Raw genomic sequence first — 21645 nt, forward strand, 5'->3', positions numbered from 1 at the left:
GCTTTGTTAAAAAGCATTTTGTCACTGCAAATTCAGTGCTCACAGAATCCACTTTTTCACCACCATATTTTGAATTTGAGATATTTTTTGGAGGCACAATGCTTTTTATGTTACAAAATGAGTACAAATGGCACCCCACAGAAAGGAGCAGCTTCCCTGCCAAAGATTGTATGATCATGCAGTTACAAACAGTGAATGTTATTTCTGCAACATAAAAACAAATTTTCAGTTGGATGAGGCACTATGATATCTGAAATTGGGGCAGTGGGCAGACTTTGGGGGAGATGCTGAGTAGCAGTATAATAAAAATCAACAATGAAATAAAGTACAAAACAAAACAGGCTCATTAAAACACACACATGCATATCTGTAATATGTTCTTTTATATAACAACAATATATATTGTTAAGTGCCTTTGGCTTTGAAATGCTGCAAAACTTCTACACATGGGCAGCATTAGTGGTGGCTTCATAAACTTCTTTATCTAGCAGAGAAAGGATTCTAATTATTAAACCAGAGATTAGTAAATTGCTCAGTACTGAATATACAATTAAAGACTTTCATAGGCTCTGCAGTAATCTAGAACTGGGCAAAAGGGGATTTTGATATTTTAAATATGGGGTTTTGCTAATCTTTTTAAGTTTTAAATCAAATTCATAAATCAAACTTTTTGTATGAATAGAACTAACAAATTACAGAGCGTATGTGTGCCAGAGGATGATGATTTAATAGTCATGCCATTTGATTAACCATCGAGAATGATTAAGTGCAGATCAGTTGTCCTGGAATATATTTCCTTCATCTTTTGGAATGATTTCATGGGTTAAAATGCTAGAATTAGACTATGGACCTGCTCAGGAAAGGAATACAAACCACTGCATGCAAATCATTTTTCAACAATGTATTCACTCTCCTTTGCCCTCCATCACTCATAGTTTATTCTCCTTGAAAATGAATTAACGAGTTTAATCTGAAATGCATTGTTTATTTTCTTCATGAGAAATCAACAGAGGAAGTCCCAGGCTATTTCTACAGTACATGCTTTTTTATAAAGGAGAAAGAACGCTTGGGATGCCAGTGTTTTGCATACTGTCAGATTAGACAGGGCTTCCCAACTCATGTGCTTCTTGGAGTGTCAGATCTATGCTAGAGATTTAAATAAAATAAAAAATAATTTGCCCATCAGGGGTTAAACCCTGCCATGTTGATGATTCAATGCAGTGTAAACAGGCTTCTGAAATCTGAATGCAAATTAAGACTATACGTGCAGGCACGTTAATGAGTATATCTATGTTGTATTCAAGGTGCACCCAACTTAAAATGTGTTCTTTATATGGAGCATTCACCAATGTGATAGTGTGTGTAAAGATAATAATGCTTTTTCCAGTGTAGGTTTAGAAAGGCTTATACACATTACATTACAGCAAGAGAAAAGGGATCAGAATTAGTTCTGATAGGTCCCTAGTAGGTCATGATTTAACTTGCTGGAGAGTGATGGACAATCAATCAACCAGTCAATCTGACAGATCAGCCTGCACACAAGGGATATTTAAAACTAACATTTTAGCCATGAACAGGAATGAACTATAAGCCTCATTAATAAAAAAAAAAAGAATTGAGGAGAAAAGTGCATAGCATAGGGGCCACAGTGCCATATTTTTGACACTTTAATCCAATTGGATTTGCTCTTGGTGCACAAATCATAGCACTTATCTTTGTATGATATAGCCTTCTATCAACAGTACTGCATACAGCAAGGGTGTAGGTGGTGGCATGTGGGGGCCTGAGATATTCCTTTATTTGTTTGTTTAGAATGGACAAGCCTGGAGTGTTGGAAAGTACCAGTGAGACCTGTACCTACTAGAATTGGCTCTGTTGTACCTTCACCTCTGTTTTGTGACAGACAGGCCTAGATTTGTTGCAAAGCCACAAAGGCCCGGGCCTAGGGCGGCAAAATTTTAGGGGTGGTATGATGCCCAGCTGCATCGCGCAGGGGGTATGGTTTCATGTGTGAAGGTAGGTGGGTGGGCACTAGGACCACACAGCCTACGGGTGCCAGTGTAGGAAATCTGGGTCTGGTGACAGATTTTTTAAAAGGACAAAGTGCAGCATGCAAATGGCGCTAGGTACTAGTCAACTGTTTGCTCCCCTTAGTACGCCCACACTAATACTCCTTATTGTTTTTTCAAAAGTGTAAATACGTTCAAGCAATTCATTAAGATAGAAAGAACAAACAAATGCAGACGCAATCTCTATATTTATCCCAAAGAAGTCAGCCAACCATATTTCCTACAAATGTTATATGCTTAGGGACACATTTACTAAGCTTGAGTGAAGGATACGAAGTATAAAAAAACTTTGAATTTCGAAGTATTTTTTTGGGTACTTCGACCATCGAATAGGCTTCTACAACCTTCGACTACGACTTCGACTCGAACGGTTCGAACTAAAAATCATTCAACTATTCGACCATTCGATAGTCGAAGTACTGTCTCTTTAAAAAAAACTTTAAACCTACCGAGGTACAATGTTAGCCTATGGGGACCTTTCCCATCAGTTTTCTACGTTTTTTTTTAATCGAAGAAAAATCCTTCGATCGATCGATTAAAAATCGTTTGATTCGAAGGATTTCATCGTTTGATCGAACGATATTCGAATTTGAAGGATTTTACTTCGAGGGTCGAATTCGAGGGTATATTAAGCCTCGATATTCGACCCTTAGTAAATGTGCCCCTTAGTGTAGCTAAATATAATTTTAATTATAAGCAATAAACCATACCAGTCAGTAATAATGCTTGATTTATGCAGTGCATATTTTAATGATAACTAATATCTGTCTATCTGCAATGGGTTAATGCACTTAAGTTGAAGGTAGTAATTTGCGCTTTTGTTTTCTGTGGGCATTGAACACATGACAGTGGTCAAGCAACCATCTGCTGGGGTACAGCTAAAAAATATTTTTTCCCTCCAAGAACATGTCTTTCGCTTTTTAATTCCATATTGTCAACTAAGGGGCAGATTTATCAAAATGTTAGTTTAAAGGGGTTGTTTACCTTTGAGTTATCTTTTAGTATGATGTAGAGCAGGGATCCCCAACCTTTAGAACCTGTGAGCAACATTCAGAAGTAAAAGGAGTTGGGGAGCAACACTAGCACGAAAAATGTTCTTGGGGTGCCAAATAAGGGCTGTTATTGGCCATTGAGTAGCCCCTATGTGGATTGTCAACCTACATTGAGGCTCTGTTTGGCAATACATCTAGTTTTTATGCAGCCAAAACTTGCCTCCAAGCCTGGAATTCAAAAATAATCACCTGTTTGAGGACACAGAGAGCAACATCCAAGGGGTTGGAGAGCAACATGTTGCTCACGAGCTACTGGTTGGGGATCACTGATGTAGAGAGTCATATTCTGAGACAATTTGCAATTGGTTTTCATTTTTTGATATATGTGGTTTTTGAGTTTTTTAGCTTTTTATTCAGCAGTTCTCCAGTTTGCAATTTCAGCAATCTGGTTGCTAGGGTCCAAATTACCCTACCAACCACATTTGATTTGAAATAAGAGACTGGAGTAGGAATAGGAGAGGCCTCAATAGAAAGATGAGTAATAAAAAGAATCAATAACAATACATGTGTAGCCTTACAGATAGTGATGGGCGAATTTGAGGCGTTTCGATTCGCCGGAAAATTCACGAATTTCCAGCGAAATTCCCAAAACCGTGCTGGCATCTCGTTTTTGATGCCGGCATCCTTCTTTTTGAAGCCGGCTTCAGTTTTTTTACACCTGCGCGAGTTCGCTGGCGAAAATGAGCAGGCATTCAAAAAGACAGACGCGGCATCCATTTTTTTTTGACGCCGGCGAATTTTCACTGTGGTTTTGCAAATTTATTCGCCTGCAGCAAATCGATGGAATTCGCTGCGAATTCGCGCCTGGCGAATAAATTCGCCCATCACTACTTACAGAGCAACGCCCATTTGAAACCTGTAGAGATTCAGAAGAGAAAGGCAAATAATTAAAAAACTATAAAAAATAAACAATGAGAAACATTTGAACATGCAGCATATTAAAATTAACTTAGGTGAACCACCCCTTTAATAAATAAAAACTCACCCATGTTCTATTCATTTACAATTTTAAAAAATTCATTTAAAATTGTATTTATCAATGATGAAAGACAAGTTAGAACTTACCATTTGATAGAGACGGTTCGAAAAATCCCATAGGAATGAATACAATGTGGATGAGTTTTTAATTATTAAGCTCTAAACTCAAATTTTGATAAATCTGCCCCTAAGTATCACTAAGCAAAAGACAAACTACAGGCTGCACTTTCCACACTGCACTTGCATAAGTAGATGACCATTCATATTTGTATAATTTGTCTCACATTTATTTGCTATAGGATAAAACCCTGCAGGATTTGTCTTTAAGTTAGTGACTGCCCTACTGCAAACGCCTTCTATTTTTTTTAAAGGTCATCTTTTTTACAGTTAGCAAACATTTTTATTTTCTGCATGTAATTGGTTTTAATAGAATATGTAGCTCCTGCTGTCGGAAAGTCAACAATAAGGCAAGTCTGCAGCTATGAATTGCACATGAACATTGGAAACAGGAAGGTTCATGCTTAATATGTTTTCATAAACCATATATATCAGCAGCTATACTTTTGTGGAAAACCTAGAGAAATAAAAATGCGTACAACATCCAAAAAAATCTAAAAGCTGCTAATGTTTTCTAAAATTATGTATATACAAGTATGGGACCTGTTATCCAGAATGCTGGGGACCTGGGGTTTTCCAGATAATGGATCTTTCCATAATTTGGATCTTCATACCTTAAGTCTACTAGATAATCATTTAAACATGAAATAAACCCAATAGACTGGTTCTATATAGGCTTCAATAAGGATTAATTATATCTTAGTTGGTATAAAGTACTGTTTGATTTTAACAGAGAAAAAGGAATTCACTTTTAATAATTTTGATCATTTGTTTATAATGGAGTCGATGGGAGATAGCCTTCCTGTAATTCAGAGCTTTCTGGATTATGGGTTTCCGGATAACAGATCCTATACCTGTATATATATATATATATATATATATATATATATATATATATATATATATATATATATATATATTCACTAAACTAATGGGAGAGTGCTGATCCTTCACACCATTATCTACAATACTGATCGTGCATCCCTGCTCTAACAAGAAAAGAGTGCGGACACCAGCAACCATTTTAATATATATATATATATATATATATATATATATATATATATATATATATATATATATATATATATATATATATATATATATATATATATATATATAATATACATATACATGTTGTCTATGTTGTGTGTAGCAGCATCGTCCTAGAGGAACATTGTGTACTGTACAAACGTATATGGATGAAATCACAATAAACTCACTCTTGACTCTTATATATATACTATATATATATATATATACAATAGTGCAAAACAAAGAATAATAGGCTTTATTACGACGTTTCGGCTCCTAAACTCGAGCCTGATGACGGCTCGAGTTTAGGAGCCGAAACGTCGTAATAAAGCCTATTGCACTATAAAGACCTGTGTGTGCGGTTCCTTTTTTCGTATTAATTACTATTTATAACCAGCACCCAGGCATCAACATATAGTGACAGGTGCACCAGCTTTGTTTATATATATATATATATATTATATATATATATATATATATATATATATATATATATATATATATATATATATATATATATATATGATACACTTACCCAATAGTGCAGCCAGCATCTGCTTCTAATATCCATACGCAGTTCAGATTATGATCGTAGGGTGCTGGATAGCCAGGAGATAAGACTCTGCCAACCCTTTCTCCCCTGATATGTCCCCCACACTCCGCTGTGAAAAAACACACTTTGCTGTTAATAATGTTTGTTTTTAGATGGAAAAACAAATTTACTGTATATACTTTCTGAAATCCAATCAGTTAAAAGTCCTTCTGTTGGTGTGGGCATTGTATATCCTGGTATTTGTGTGGCTGTCCCTTAAACCTTCCCTTAGTGATCAAAGAATTGGTTTAGGATTAATTATGAACCTTACTTATTTTAGGATGAGGTCCTACTGTATTAAAGTTAATAATGAACTTTTTGTGCCCTGTCTTAAAAGTAAACTGCTTTAGGACATCAATTCAAAAGTGACACAAATAAAATAGAGAAGTGGAGGGATAAGAAAGGTTAATATATGCAGATAAAACAAATCTTTTTAAAACATATTAATTTGATAAAAATTGAAAATAAAAAACAATGCACACAAATATTTATAAAAATTTAATGTAAGTTTATTTAAAAAAAAGACAAATTTGAGTGTATGAGGCTTATTTATGTGCAGATTGGGGTTCTGAACGTCAGTATCTAGTACTACTAAGTTAGGCAGAGGAGCAATAAAGTATTTACTGTTAAACTTATGTTCAGGTTAGGATAAATTTAAATAGACAGCATTGCCAACAAATCCCTACTGAAATGTAATGTACTTTCAAAAATATTTGAGCATCTTTTCACAGCTGAGCCAGCTGTCTGTGCAGCAGGAGCAGTCTGATTGGTCACCATCATCTGAAGGCCCCCTGAAGTGAGCAAATCCCCATGTAATGACAGCAGACGTAAGTACATGGAAGTGACAAAGTACTACTATGGCATCCACCCGCTGATATACGCTAATCTTCACTAGACTCTCAAATGGTTGCATATAAAATACAATGCTGTAAAAACAATCAGGTTTTAAAAAGCACAATAAAGAACATTTTTCTACAATAAAACTATAACCCTTTCATCTAAAAGGCCAAGAATTATGTGTTTTAATGCCTGGAGCTTAACAACTGAGAGTGAAAAGGCAGACGGGAGGGGAAATGGTTCTTGTCCATCTGTCTAATTGTATGGGACTCTTGTGTACCATTAAAGTGTATTGTGCTTTTTCATTTGCTGCTAACAGGGAAATTATGGTTTTCTTTCAGCTTGACCTGCAATATCTGGGAGAAAAGAATAATTAAAATGTTATAGGGAAATAAATGCAAAAAAAGCATACTCTCTTTGCAGAGGGCTTATCTCTTTGCATCTCCACCTCTCTTTTCATGTAAACAATTTTTAGGAGCATATTAATCCACCAAGGTGCTGGTGGATAGTGAGAATTGTTACAGATGGGAAGTGGAAATGTTCAAATGGTAAGTCCATTATGCTATTATTATTATTATTATTTTTGGTTGCTATGGGTTACAAGGCCTGTTATTTTTTTTGCATTACCCAGCTAGTTAAATGTGATAGTGACAGTGTCAGATTGGGACGGCCCACCAGAAAACCCGAGCAAAGGGCCCACTCCTGCTCCAAACCACAATTTTATCTTATTTATCAATAAAATAACTCGAAAAAGTCAGGTCAAGACTCGATAAGATCGAGAGAAAACTTGAATGGTACAAATTTTTTTGATTTGGCTCCCAAATCGCTCCATTTTTTAATTTTATTGGACGAAACCCATCTCAGATCATGATATCTTCAAATTGTAAAAGGGACATCTGTCATTGACAGGCAGGTTTTCGGCATCTGACTTTTAGCAGCTTCGCGGTATAATAAATTCAAGGTTTTTTTTCAATCTAAAAATTTGAGTTTTTGCACAAAAACACTTGGCCAGAAAAAAATCGAGTAAATAACACCCTGGGGGGGGGGCCCATTTAACAAGGGTCCAATTATTAATTCACGTGAGTTTTTTTTTTTTAAAACTCCCATAAACTTAATTTGAATTAGGAAAACTGGAATCAAATTTAAGAATTCCTGATTCGATTTGATTTAAAAACTTGATTCGAGTTTTTTTTCTCCAAAAAAAACCTAGAATGTCAGGAAGGCTGCGAACATCACCAATATGATCCCCGGACCTCTCCCATTGACTTATACAACAATTCGGCAGGTTTAAGGTGGCTAATAGTCGTTTTGAGAGTTTTGAGAGCCAGAGTATGATGAATCTTGAAATTCTAATGCAAAATCAAATTTAAACTCAAATTGAGTTTGGATAATTTACAATTCAAATTTGAGCGTTTTCACCAAAAAAAATAATCGAAAATTTGAATTTTCACTTCGACCCTTAATAAATCTGCCCCTAAGTTTGGGGTATTATGCATGCTGTTATTAGCTGCCTTGGCACCCAAAGCACTGGGTGAAAAGCAGCAAGAAAACAAATAAGAATGTGAAAACAGGAAATTCTAGCACTGGACCTAGTGAACTTCACATTGTACAACAATGTAGCCTGGACACTGTACACACAGTATGCAAATCTTGCTTCAGTGCTAATAACCAATATTAACCAATCAGCAGGTAGTATTTACCACTGATTGGTTGCTCTGAGTTTGTAGAATTGGAGAACACTTTGCACCTGCTAGTATATTACTCATCATTTTTCATGGTGAGGGGCTTCTAAATGTTTTTATTAAGCCATATAGCCAAGCACAAATTTGCTCCTGCTGACTGCAGCCTTTACATATGCATATTATAAAGTATTTTCACACACTTTAGAGACCTTTCCCAAGCAAAAGTTCACCCGCTCAGTATTTATTTCATACATAGAAAGTATTTGAATATATAACCATGCCATCTCTTTTTTCTATTTATCTATAAAGTAGTCCGTGGTCTGCTACAAATTGCAGTTTTCTCTTTTTCGCTACAGCATCTTTTTAAGATGCTAGAATGTTTTCTATGATATCATCTCAGAGGATTTATTTCCTTTTTATAAGAAAAGCATAACATGCAATGAGCACATTTCAACTTACCCACACACACTGGTAGCGGCTGATCCCACACTCTACGCTCCCCTGTCAGGCAAACCAAAACTCGACTGCCCCGTAGGCTGTATCCAGGATCACAATTGAAGGTCACAGAACTTGCAGCAAAGTGTCCCTCATCCTTTTCCTTGTAGCCATACTGTGGCATGCCAGGGTCCTCACATTTAATCAGTTCAAAACCTGTAGTGTCAGTACAAGGACAGTGAGAAAGATGTGATCCGGCTGCAAGACTGACCTGTTTGCCTACAGCGTTGTCAGTTTCTCAGCTAGAGGATAATTACAATTAGTGCCAAGCTTGGTGGCACTGGGAAGTGTCACAAAACAGCAAGACAGACTTGTCACTTTGTGTTGAATGATGGCCAGAGGGGAAAGCAACATGCTGCTTAGTGAAATAATAGCAAGTAAAATGATTTAATAACATGCAAATGGATAAAATGACAGGTTTATTCAGTGTGTTAAAGAAAAGAGGATCTGTGTATTATTCTTTTATTCGATCATATATTATTGTTGTCCATTGAAAAAACCATATGTTGTGAACTCATAATTCCAATAAAAAGTTCCCTTATAACATGCATTAAGAGTGAAATAAAGGTTTTATATGCTGTAAAGATCCAATAGTTAGCCAACAACTTTATGGAAATGCAGGTAACATTATCATGCAGAACTGTAACAAATTTTAGCAAAATTTGCAGAAATAAGAACAAATTAGGCAGTTATTATACTACAGTGTACAAAATATAACACAGCATATTTTTTATGACTTGTTTAAAGATTTTTTTTAAAAAAATGTGCACAAAGTAAAACTGCTTGCATTGCACATATGTTTTTTCCAATACCAACTATCACTACATTTCTCCACCAGTCTATACATACTTTAGTACTGTTGCAAAGTAAGAGTTAAGTAGTTGCATCCAATGCATGTTTATATAAAAATCTATGCAATAGAACTAACTAACTACTAAAGATATTATGTATTGTGAAGTTTGTCTCTGGGGGCCAGAGGACATCACCAATACTGCTTTTGTGATTTCTTTAACTGTTTTGAAGACACTTGTAGAATAGGCAGCAAGAGGCATTCATATGGACGAATGTCCAACCCACGACCCTCCAGATGTCTAATACTCCAAGCATGAAGGGTTGCAAGCTGGACACTCTTGTCCTAAAAGTCAGTGATGCCAAAATGCATAAAAAAATATATTTTTGGTAGTAACTTTACCCAAAATCCTGAAGCAATTATTACTCTTTCAAAAGATTTCATGGTACAAAATAAATACGACCAAAATCCAGGCACTACCCATAAACATACCACAACCAACTTTAGAAGCTCTCAAACATGCATTTTAATTTGAATTTGAATGGCCGGACTCTTACATTGTTTATTTAAGCGTTAAATTGCCAAAAGACCCAGAAGCTATTTATTGGTTGAATTATCAACCCCTTAAAATAATCCAAGACTGTAATAAGTGGTGCAAGAAACACATTTCATGGCTAGGCCGCATAGTGGCAGTAAAAATGGATCTACTGCCCCAGATCTTGTATCTTTTCAGAACTCTCCAAATCTCTCTTAGCCCCCATGTACCTCAAAGCACGAACAATTAATAGATTTAAATAACGCAATATCCTAGAGCATCAGGAGGTCTGCTTATACCAATTATAAAAACATACTACATGGCAACGATTTTGGAATCAGTCATCTGAATACATGCCCCACTAGGACAGAAAAATTGCATTGACTTAGAAGCACTTATGCAGACCACCAACAACTCACACAATACCTTTGGCTTGACAAGCAGAATAGACCGGTCAGTAACCTGCTACTACCCACCACTAGATTCACTATGCAAGTATGGAATAAACTGGCTACCAAACATAATTTTGGCACTTTCCACTCCCCACTGCTCCCGATATCAGCTCTGCCCAAGGTTATTCCACAAATTCGAATCTCTAGCTGGACCGAGGCAGGGATCAAGCAGCTCCAAGACCTATACTTTGCAAATACCCTGGAAACATTTGAGAGGCTATCGGAGAAATACAACCTAGCCCACAAGACAATTATACCTACCTCCAAATTACTCACTGGCTACGCTCACATAACAAAGATTATAAAAATAGTCCACACAAAACTACCATGGAGTATCCTTGCAAACAAGCCTGGAATGGGAGACGACTCATCTCGGACTGTTACAGGCAAATGTTAGCACAAGACCTAAGTGGCAAACTGCCATACATGCTCAAATGGGAGCAGGACCCTCCATAAAACCTTCACAATACAGCAGTGGCAGAAAGTACTTACTGCCCCACAAGGTGTGACCAAATGCACCAACCATAGAGAAGCCTACATTAAACTGATCTACAGGTAGCATTTAACTCCAGAAAAGCTGTCTAAAATCATACCAGCTTACTCAAGGGACTGTTGGAGGGGATGCGGACAGCAGGGCACACTACTCCATATGTGGTCGGACTGCCATATCATTTTAGCATTTTGGAAAAGCATCTTGCAAATGATACACGTCTACTGAAACAACAACTCTCTAAGAAGCCAGAGATAGCCCTCTTACAAGTTTACCCAATAAGACTAGCCAAAACCACAAAAAAATTACTATTTCATATATTTCATTCTGCTATTACCCTCATAGCTTAATACTGGAAAAACTATACACAACCTAACTTACAGGAATGCATAGCCCAAATAAAGGTCAGAGGTAGCATGGAAGGAGGGGCAGCAGAGAGATAGAACACAATTGAACTGCATGAGGAAATCTGGGGAGAATGGTACAACTTCATGGAAACATATACCCAACCCTGACGAACTAACAAGAACACACTGACATATAATTTGGATACCTGTTACAAGTTACTTTGATTGCTGATGTTATTAATATGCAATTTTATGCTTTCAATTACTGCTTTGTCTGCTTTATAAGATAAATCAAACCATTGAATTAGTTTATGTATAAATGCATAACTACAAATCTCTTTTTGATAAGCTGCAAATAAAACTGAAGTTTTTTTAAAAAAAATATATATATATGCAGCAAAATGATGCTCAAAATAATGTGTACATTTACCATATAGATACCATAAGAATGTCATCATATATTCAATGGGGAAGATGCAGTATATTTTGATCCGCTAATGAGTCTCCTCTGCTCATGAGTTTACAATGCGCATGGTAGAAAATCTTATCTACTTCTCCAAACAAATCCTGTTACCTTTTAATGAGGCATATACCTGCAATTAGCTTCAGCAGCTGAAAAAATCTCAAAACCCAAGGCACATTCTATATTTAATGTATAGAGGAACAGAAAAAGTAAGAAGAGGTAGAAAAACTATGGTATGAAAAACCAGAAACCAAGACCGAGAAATGAGACAGAAATCAAATCAATAGGTCAATGGAAAAAGTTTTAGCAAAATAAGTGTTACCTAAGGTAGTTAGTATGGAGGAGGGATAAAGAAGGTGATGGAAGGAAAGTGAAAATTATAGTTTTTGTGATTAAAAATAATGGAGACTAGGGAAGTCGCAGAAGGCTGCTTACTGTTAGTATGAATGAATGATGACTATTATCAGGGGCAATGAAGCTGGAGTAGCTGCACAAGGCCAGAGCAACAAAAATATATTTCACAAGGTAACTCATTTGATCTATTTAAAGTGAAATGGCCCTGGCTTACTTGAATAATACAACTCGAAACCTTTGCTAGTATTTTCTGAGTTTGATATGAATTCCAACCATAGGGCACTAGAGGTACTGTTCAAGCTCTTCCCAAGCATGTCTGATTTGCTGAAAGTTCCAAGGAGTCGGGCAGAGTTATTGTGCCCATCATAAACCTGGAAGAAAAGGAGTTAAAGATAAGGTGGTTACTATTTATTTTGCTATTACCACTTTTATAATTAAAGTAAATTTAAGTCTGATGATATCACATGTTAGGCTGGTCATATCATATGCTAGCAAAGCAGTGCATATTACTTGTGTACCTTATATTAGCTTTATCATCTTTTGATTATGCGAGTAAGGAAGGAAGATTGTATTATGTTAAGTTCTTGACCAATAAACTCTCTTTTTAACAAAGGGGTAAAACGGTCTGACATTTTACCCTTATGATTAATTTTGTACCTTAAGGAAGTCTCCAGGGTACAGGTTAAATGTTCTAGCTCTCAGCTGAACACCTTTGCCTGGCTGGCTCTGGATAGAGTAGATACACTCATGGTTGTTACTGTAATTGGCTGGGTAGTTTGGAGATAGCAGGACACCCTGAGTTCCAGTAACAGATGCTCCACATTCAGCTGAAAGAGAAAAAAACAAGCTAGGGGTTATGATTGGTTAGTGGAAGATGAGCTAAAGCTGTTGTTTGTCCCCCATACCATGCAGAGTTCTTTACTAGATACAGAAAAAGTCCCTAGGTTGTATTAAAAAGTACCTACACCATAAAGGCAAAGATCTTTAAATCCACAAGGACTTAATTTGAAACATATTTGACTCTCTCTTTAAAAAAGCAAGGGTACTAGAAGTGCCCTTTTTGCTTTATTCGTAAATTCAACATAAGTGTGTCCAGTATCAACTCATTTATTTTACTCTAACAGAGCAAAAATCAGTGACACCTTATATTGTCAGCTTGTTACATTCTTGCACCTTCCTTTTCCCTAGCACACAACAGATTGACTGGTTGAGCAGAGTTTGTTAGGTGTGTTGTGAGAACCATTGCACATTATGCTGCGAGCTCTGTACTAAACACATGTGACAACAGCCCTTAGAAGTGAAGATCTGTGCCTTCAAATATGCCCCTATTAACTCCCCATTTTCTTTTTTCCTAATTCACAGCAAATTCTCTGTGCTGTTGTCAGTTACTTGAGCTTACGTAATACAGGGGCCAATTTATAAAGTTTTAATGAGGGGCAGTAAATGAAACATTCTACCTTTTCCTTTTTACAAAATGTAAACTTACAAATGTTTCATTCAACCATTCAGTTTTTTTCTAACTCTCTCATCTATTTATAAAGAATTTTTGCATTCTCTATGACAAAAAAATAACATTAGCATTACATCTCCAGTTCAAAGCTGGAAAACTCCAACTACTGTGAAGAACTGATGAAGAACTTCTCATTGGCAATGTAGAAGCCATCAATAATTTACTGACCATCAACTTTTTAAATATGTTGTTGCAATACCATTTAGGGGCAGATATATCAAAGTATAAAATGAGAGCTAACCACAGAAAAAAATATTCACCTTTTATTCATTACTTCGGGATTTTTAGAAGCGCATTTCTCAATGGGGAAAGTACATCATTTGATAAATACAATCCAAAAAATCCCATAGGAATGAACAGAAAGTGGGTGATTTTTTGCACATCATGAAAATCTTCCCATAACTGATGAAGTTGTTAGGGAGGACAGAAGTAAACTTACACCTTCATGGATCATCACAGTATAAAGCAGAATGGTGCCTCCATGTAGAGACAATGTTCCTATTAAACTCAAATGTAATTTAAATTGTGATGGATACAAAATGTTTGTAGAATGCTAGTGTATGACTTAAAAGACTACTGCTGATTTAGCCTAGTGAAGCCCTAGAATGGAGAAATATTCCTGAAAATATAAATTTCTGACATGCAAAGCCAGATGTTTATTAGAGAATATACAACCAAATGCAGTCTCTATCTGTCTTTACATTTGCATTGCCCTACTGCTACAGGACAAATACAGTAGATGATTATTCTATCAAATAATCCAACTTGCCTCCCTATACTTTGTTTTATGCTACAATTAAATAATTTGCACCAGCCTCTCTTCTAACATTAAGAATTTAGATAATCTCCATAAATCTAATCTCACGGGGTTTAAACAATATAATTCATAACTCAAAGACCTTTAAATGCCTATTCTGCATACCATTTCATTGATCTCACAGTCTAACAATAAGGCCTGCCTTCTGAATCATTAGACTAACCCATGTGCATTTTAACTTGTTCTCTAACACACAACTCTTTTACCCAATCCACATCCTGAGAAATCTATTTCAATCAAAATGTCTACATAATGACTTTGCCCCCTCCAGCCCCTCCAACCCCCAAAAAAAGGAACTAAGCAAAATTAAAGCACAGGACCACCTACCAACACACCTTGGGAGAGGCGAACTCCACACACGCCGTCTACCTCCCAGGCAGGTGATGCGAGATGCTCCTTCCAGACGATAACCAGGAAAACAAGAGAAAGTCAAGGAGTCGCCAACACCAAACTGAAGGCCTTTTCTGATGCTGTAGACGGGAACCTCTGGCTCATCACAAGGCTCCAGGTCATATTCTAGTAGCATTAACAAATATAAATAAGAATCACATGGAAATACACAACAACAGGCAACAATTCAACATAATCTGTTCTAAGCTTTGTTGCACAACTTACATATATACACATCTTAGCACTTTATAATCAAGGCAGCTCTGTTAAGTACCTCACAAAAATTATCAATATAAGCAATTAAAAACTATGTACCACTTCTGAAATACTACCCCCCCCCCTTGTGTTGGTGATGGATTTTTTTGATGGACAATTAGCTATAATAAATACCTCATTGGTCTGTTCTTGTGATAATAAAACAACTCTAACCTAAAGCCTATATGCAGAGAGGGAGATTGCTGAGAGGGGAATAGTGCAGAATAACTTGCTTGTTTCAGAAAACTGTAAATTATTTTTCATTCAAATTTCTATGGGATAAAGCTTATATTCAATTTTAGTTTTCATGAAAGTTCGCTTTTATGTAATGTTATGATGTAAAATGCAATTTTAGACATAAGCATTTCCCCTGTTTGGTGGGGAGTCTTATTTTCTAGTGATCATGGGACTGGTAGCTTTATCTCTTTCTTTCAATAGTCACAGTTTATTCATGCTTTCAACATGTGCTCAAACATTTAGAACAGACTATGCAACCAAGTGACTGAGGTCAATAACAACAATTTAAGATGGGCAAATCAAAGGGAAGAGATTAGTTCATGACACTATTATCCATAACCCAGCAACATTAAACCTTATTTTTCATTGAAATGTGCATATTATGTTTTTTAATGTGACCAGAAAGTCAGCATTATATTTATTACCAATCAATGGTACAAGCGAACCACATGTGTTCTTTAAATCTTTCATGTTCTCTTGCTTTTATTTTTATTCATGTGGGATTTTTTTTTCACACGAAAAACATACAAGGCTTACCAGGTTTTAGGTGTACATTTTTTTAATATTTGTACAAATGCTTGGAATGCGGTATTCTTCTCCTACAATTTTGCTCTTTAATGAAAGTATAGGGAGGCTGTCTCTTGAATAATTGTTTCCTCATAAAACTAAAAATAGCTACATTTTGTTAAAGGGGATGTAATAGTAAAAAAATAAAATCCAATTTTCATTTCTTTAATGACTAAGAAACATATCTCCAATATACTTTAATTAAAACATGTGTACCATTTTTATAATAAACCTGACTGTATACAGTGAAATTGCCCCTTCATTTTACTTGCTCTGACTGCTGCAGATAGGAAACTTCAGATGGTCCCTAACTGCTCTGCAGGGAAACTATCCTACTTTCAAAAAGCAGGAGAGAACCTTCCACCTTACCTCCCAGCCTCAAGCAGATTTGTTTGTTTCCCTGTAGAGCAGTCAGCGACTGTGTAGAGATTCGTATTGGGTTTTATTTTTTCCTTTACACCCCCTTTAATGATTCCAACTCCAGTGGCAAAGACAAAGATGATGGAGCCAGATTTAAACAAAACTGGGATTGAAGAATTATATTGCTGCAGCCACTAGTTCTGCAGAGTTGGATAAAGTTTGTATTAAATAATACAAAAACTATAAAAGTCACATTAGATTACATGACAACACAGGACCAAGTGCAGTCTGCATATCCTGATTATTAATCAGACTTGCTGCATCGGCTTCTGGCAGATATTATTTGACTTGTGCTATTTTGATAATTTATGACGATCCCTAAGCGTAACCTCCCAACTGAAGCCCAGACCACACTGAGCATGTGCATGTCTTGGTCTTGCAAGAGATGGTTTAACAAAGTTACAAGATGATGACCCCATGTGGCATAAAGCATTTGTTGTATTAGGCTTGTGGTCCAGTAAGTTCATATTTATGTTTTACCCATCTTTTCATGTAACAACGGGAAGCTTGAAGCTAATGTTATTCACAATATATTTATGATTTTTTTTCTCACACCTCTTTCCAGAGATTCTCTAAAAAAATCTAGACTGGTCTTGTCAGTGTATGAGTGATCCAGTAGTTACACTACCTACTGTACATCTCTCTCTTTTAATGCCTTAATATATTTTCTAATGTTAGAAACATTGGATATCCTTTAATTATTTCTTGGATATATTCCTTAAGGCACCTGAAATAATAATCCCCAAATCACATTCTGTTCTTGCCATTGTTAGTATGCGCTCATTATTTGCATTTTGTACTCTTAGAACAGAAGTGAATTATTCACATTTGACTGACATTAAATTGCAGTTTCCATAGATTACACTACTTTTAACCATTTTACTTGCACTGCTGTTCCATGCCAGTCCTGTATAAGTGAAGTGTGACCCTTTAATAACATAATTAAAGGTGTAATATAACATGACATTTTCTTTTAGAGTTTTTAAATGGTCTTATTTTGTATGACAATGCCTACTGTTATCTGTTGCAGTCTATGTTATTGTTACTGTAGTCAAACAAAGGGTCATAATACCTTTTCAGAGTCTGTAAATCGGGGCAGATAAATATAATGTTAAAGCTAATCTTATGATATATGAACACATTCTACACTGTACCTCTACTTGTGTTGTAAGGATCTGTTGGGATTTAAACCAGGGAGGTTTATTCATAGTTACATAGTTACATAGTTAAATCAGGTTGAAAAAAGACAAAAGTCATCAAGTTCAACCCCTCCAAATGAAAACCCAGCATCCATACACACACCCCTCCCTACTTTTAATTAAATTCTATATACCCATACCTATACTAACTACAGAGCTTAGTATCACAATAGCCTTTGATATTATGTCTGTCCAAAAAATCATCCAAGCCATTCTTAAAGGCATTAACTGAATCAGCCATCACAACATCACCGGCAGTGCATTCCACAACCTCACTGTCCTGACTGTGAAGAACCCCCTACGTTGCTTCAAATGAAAGTTCATTTCTTCTAGTCTAAAGGGGTGGCCTCTGGTGATCCACTTTATGGGTAAAAAGGTCCCCTGCTATTTGTCTATAATGTCCTCTAATGTACTTGTAAAGATTAATCATGTCCCCTCTCAAGCGCCTTTTTTCCAGAGAAAACAACCCCAACCTTGACAGTCTACCCTCATAATTCAAGTCTTTCACACCTCTAACCAGTTTAGTTGCACGTCTCTGCACTCTCTCCAGCTCATTTATATCCCTCTTAAGGACTGGAGTCCAAAACTGCACTGCATACTCCAGATGAGGCCTTACCAGGGACCTATAAAGAGGCATAATTAAGTTTTCATCCCTTGAGTTAATACCCTTTTTTATGCAAGACAGAACTTTATTAACTTTAGTGGCCACAGAATTACACTGCCCAGAATTAGACAATTTGTTATCTACAAAGACCCCTAGATCCTTCTCATTTAAGGAAACTCCCAACACACTGCCATTTAGTGTATAACTTGCATTTATATTATTTTTGCCAAAGTGCATAACCTTGCATTTATCAACATTGAACCATCTCTTCCCTAACCTCTGTCCTACTGAGGCAGTCAAGAGGAGTCTGTGGAACTTTGGTTTACCATCTGCATTGCCTGCTATGTTTTACAAATCCTAGTATTAGTTTATGTACAACCAATTATTGCTAGGTGCCACCCATATAAACCCTTCCTAACTTTCTGGCCTGAACACTGGGCCTGGCCCTAGCTCTTGTTCTCAATTTTTGCATTTAGTTCATAAAAGAATTTGCCAGTTACTGAAATATTTTTATTTTATTTTAGCAGGAGCAGCATCCTATCACCATAGAAAACAAGGAACCCAGCAATGTAAGCACCTAAAGCTATCACGGTCAGATACAATACTTTATTGGAAATTCAACTTTTTTAGCATTTCAACAGCTATTAAGCTTAATGTTAAAAAGAACCTTAAACTATCATAGATTTCATGCAAAAAGAAAAATGTGTTTATTGATCCAGGGTAGAAACATACTTCATACTTATTAATTGCTATCCAATTCCTGGTAATGGCATCATATTGATTTAAAAATGTATTTCATTCTGACGTGCATATCTGTATTCATAATTTAGCAGAATGCCTGTGATATTATACTTTAGTTAAAAACTAGACTGTAAGTTCTTTGAATCAAGAAAGCAGACTTTACATTGTAGAGCCAAGCTACAGGCTTTGAGCTCTATACAATAAATTATGCATTGTAACTGACAGGGACATATGATTAAGAATACGGATGCAATGTATACAGAGCAGCAGTGATACACACACAGCCTCTGGCAGAACATTTGTATCCGTCACATGGAAATTAAGTAGAAACATCAAGGCAGAATAAGACAGGCAAAGCCAAGGAAAACCTGCAGTCTTACATCTTATTTGTGCAATTTATTCTATAAATCAGTTTTATTCTGAACGATACAGTGATCAGCGCCAAGGATTCTCACATTTCCTTTTTTTGGATGTTCTAGAAGCTAGTGTGCATAAAGACAAAAGTATTTTAGGGTAATAGCTATGTTGCAACTTTCCTAATAAATCATTTTGCTGTTCCTTAAAATAGTTGGAAGTCATTTGCTTTTGATATGTGGCCACTTTGGCAGGCTGGGCAGTGTGGATATGAAGAACTTGTTTCTTTTAAAAACTCAACTGTTGTTCATTCTCAACAGAGCACAGTTATGCAAGTAATGGCCATACTCCAATGTGCCAACTTGGGCAGAACACTATGTATATAAACATATTACACATTCAAAATTGATGGGTTTACATTAACCTTACTTTTCTGCACATGTGCAATAAAGTATATTGCCCCAGCTGTGCAGGAGCCATACTTATTCACCTAAGCTTATTAACTTGGGGTGGAGGTTTGCAGCCATGATAGATTTCACATGGAAACTTCATCTAAATACTCTAATGATACAGTGACGACTAGGGGCCATATCTTTTAATGGAAAAAATGGTGTGCGATCACTTGGTTTTTATAAAGCAGTAACCTTAACCATTTTAGCGACATGAACCATCTATGGTAGTGTTATAAAAAAACATAGAGCAAGCGCTGTATATTTTCAGTTGGTTCTTTGATCTATGCTGTGCTCGTCTTTACAAGGAAAAACATGGTGTGTCGTAGTTAAACAACGTCTGTGCTCTCTTTTGAGTAAGTACTGAAAAAGGCATGAATCCTGCAGTTCACCTACTACTTCTGAAACATTTATGTACCCGAGTTATCCTTTGTATAAAACTTTTTATTTTTCAGTGAAGAGAGCAGTCAAAACTACAAAGACAATACATAGAACATATACTTTTGAGATTGCTGTTCCACTGTTGACTACATGTACTAAAGTACCCCTATCTTTATATTATTATGATGTTTTATTTGTTATATCCATCCTTTCCCAACAGGTAAGCCTCTGTTTTTAATGCTTATATCACCGTTTCTAAAGTTTACATTGTGTACACATTTGTGGATAATAAACTGAAATATAATTGGCATTTTATAGAGCTTTCCTTGGTTAGCCAATTAAGTTGTCATCATCACCTTACTTTAATTACAGTTTTATCAGTCCCAGCAAATGTGCATTACTTCCAAATTTTAAAGAAAATGTTTTTCAGTACAGATACCCCTAGCCACTGTTTCCAACTCTGGGAAGCTCTTTGGTTTATAATGTCTTTGAAGGATGTAGCACTGTATTGTTTCTGATTAAATAATTGATTATTAGCAGTATACTTGCTCCACTAGAAAATATCTATGGCAATAAAAGTCACATGTGATTTGCTGAATTGTACAGTACAAACAGGATGATCATTCCCTTTTTTTTATACTTCCGTCATTTCATTTGTGCTCTGCACAATAATTATATTTAAGACCCTTGCTGAAACATTACAGTTCTTGTTCTAGAGAGTTCTAAGAGTGCTGCAAATGATACACCCATGTGCATTAACTATAGCAATGCTTACATATTATCCAGGCAGCATAAGCAACCCAACATGGAACTCATTGACTTATTGCAAACAATATCATCATGGGCCAACCAGAAAACCTAAGATCAAGGAACCTTTCTCCAAACTATTTTACCTAATTTCTTACCTCATCTGTTCATTCTCCTTGTCTCTTCCCTCAACATGCTCTCACCTTTTTATATCTATACTTCTCCTCTTTATTATCATTCAGAAAAAAAAGGAATGGACATGGTATATGCAAGTTGTACAAGGCTATATGGTTGGATGAGCAGGTGAGTACTCTTGACACCTGTGCCCAGTGGAAGGTTTTTTTGATACCCTAGTGGGCCATCTGTAAACTAATTGACAATGTGACAATATAAAACTTTAAAAAAAAAATGGATGACTTCCGGGGCGGAGCCAACCAGGCAAGCCGCATTTTATGTGAGCTCCTCATCGTCGTCTGCAAACTTACCTGACTGAGGTTCCAACTTTTATTTTATTCATCCCTGATGGATAGCCGGCGACGAGGGGGATAAGCTAGCAGACAAAGGTCCGTACTACTAAGGACCGGCTCTCTGCCGTACAACCCGGAGTCCGGAGCGCCATGCTCCACGTCGCGATGGCCGCCCTGCACCACTAACGAGGAGAGGAGTTCACCACGAGGTGCTTGTGG

General features: G+C 36.3%; 1 protein-coding gene across 3 annotated transcripts in view; it reads right to left on the bottom strand.

Annotated features, from left to right (window-relative positions):
* Positions 1-21645, bottom strand: part of LOC108708254 (CUB and sushi domain-containing protein 2-like) — a 591784-nt gene that overhangs the window by 111158 nt on the left and 458981 nt on the right. For all 3 annotated transcript variants that reach the window (XM_041582174.1, XM_041582173.1, XM_018246760.2), the window contains 5 exons: positions 14943-15131; positions 12946-13115; positions 12503-12659; positions 8822-9013; positions 5787-5913 (listed from right to left, as the gene is read on the bottom strand). In XM_041582174.1, coding sequence (XP_041438108.1) covers positions 5787-5913; positions 8822-9013; positions 12503-12659; positions 12946-13115; positions 14943-15131 — 835 coding nt within the window. The remainder of the gene's footprint in view (positions 1-5786; positions 5914-8821; positions 9014-12502; positions 12660-12945; positions 13116-14942; positions 15132-21645) is intronic.

The sequence above is a fragment of the Xenopus laevis genome, chromosome 2L (assembly GCF_017654675.1).
Source record: "Xenopus laevis strain J_2021 chromosome 2L, Xenopus_laevis_v10.1, whole genome shotgun sequence".
NCBI lineage: Eukaryota > Metazoa > Chordata > Amphibia > Anura > Pipidae > Xenopus > Xenopus laevis.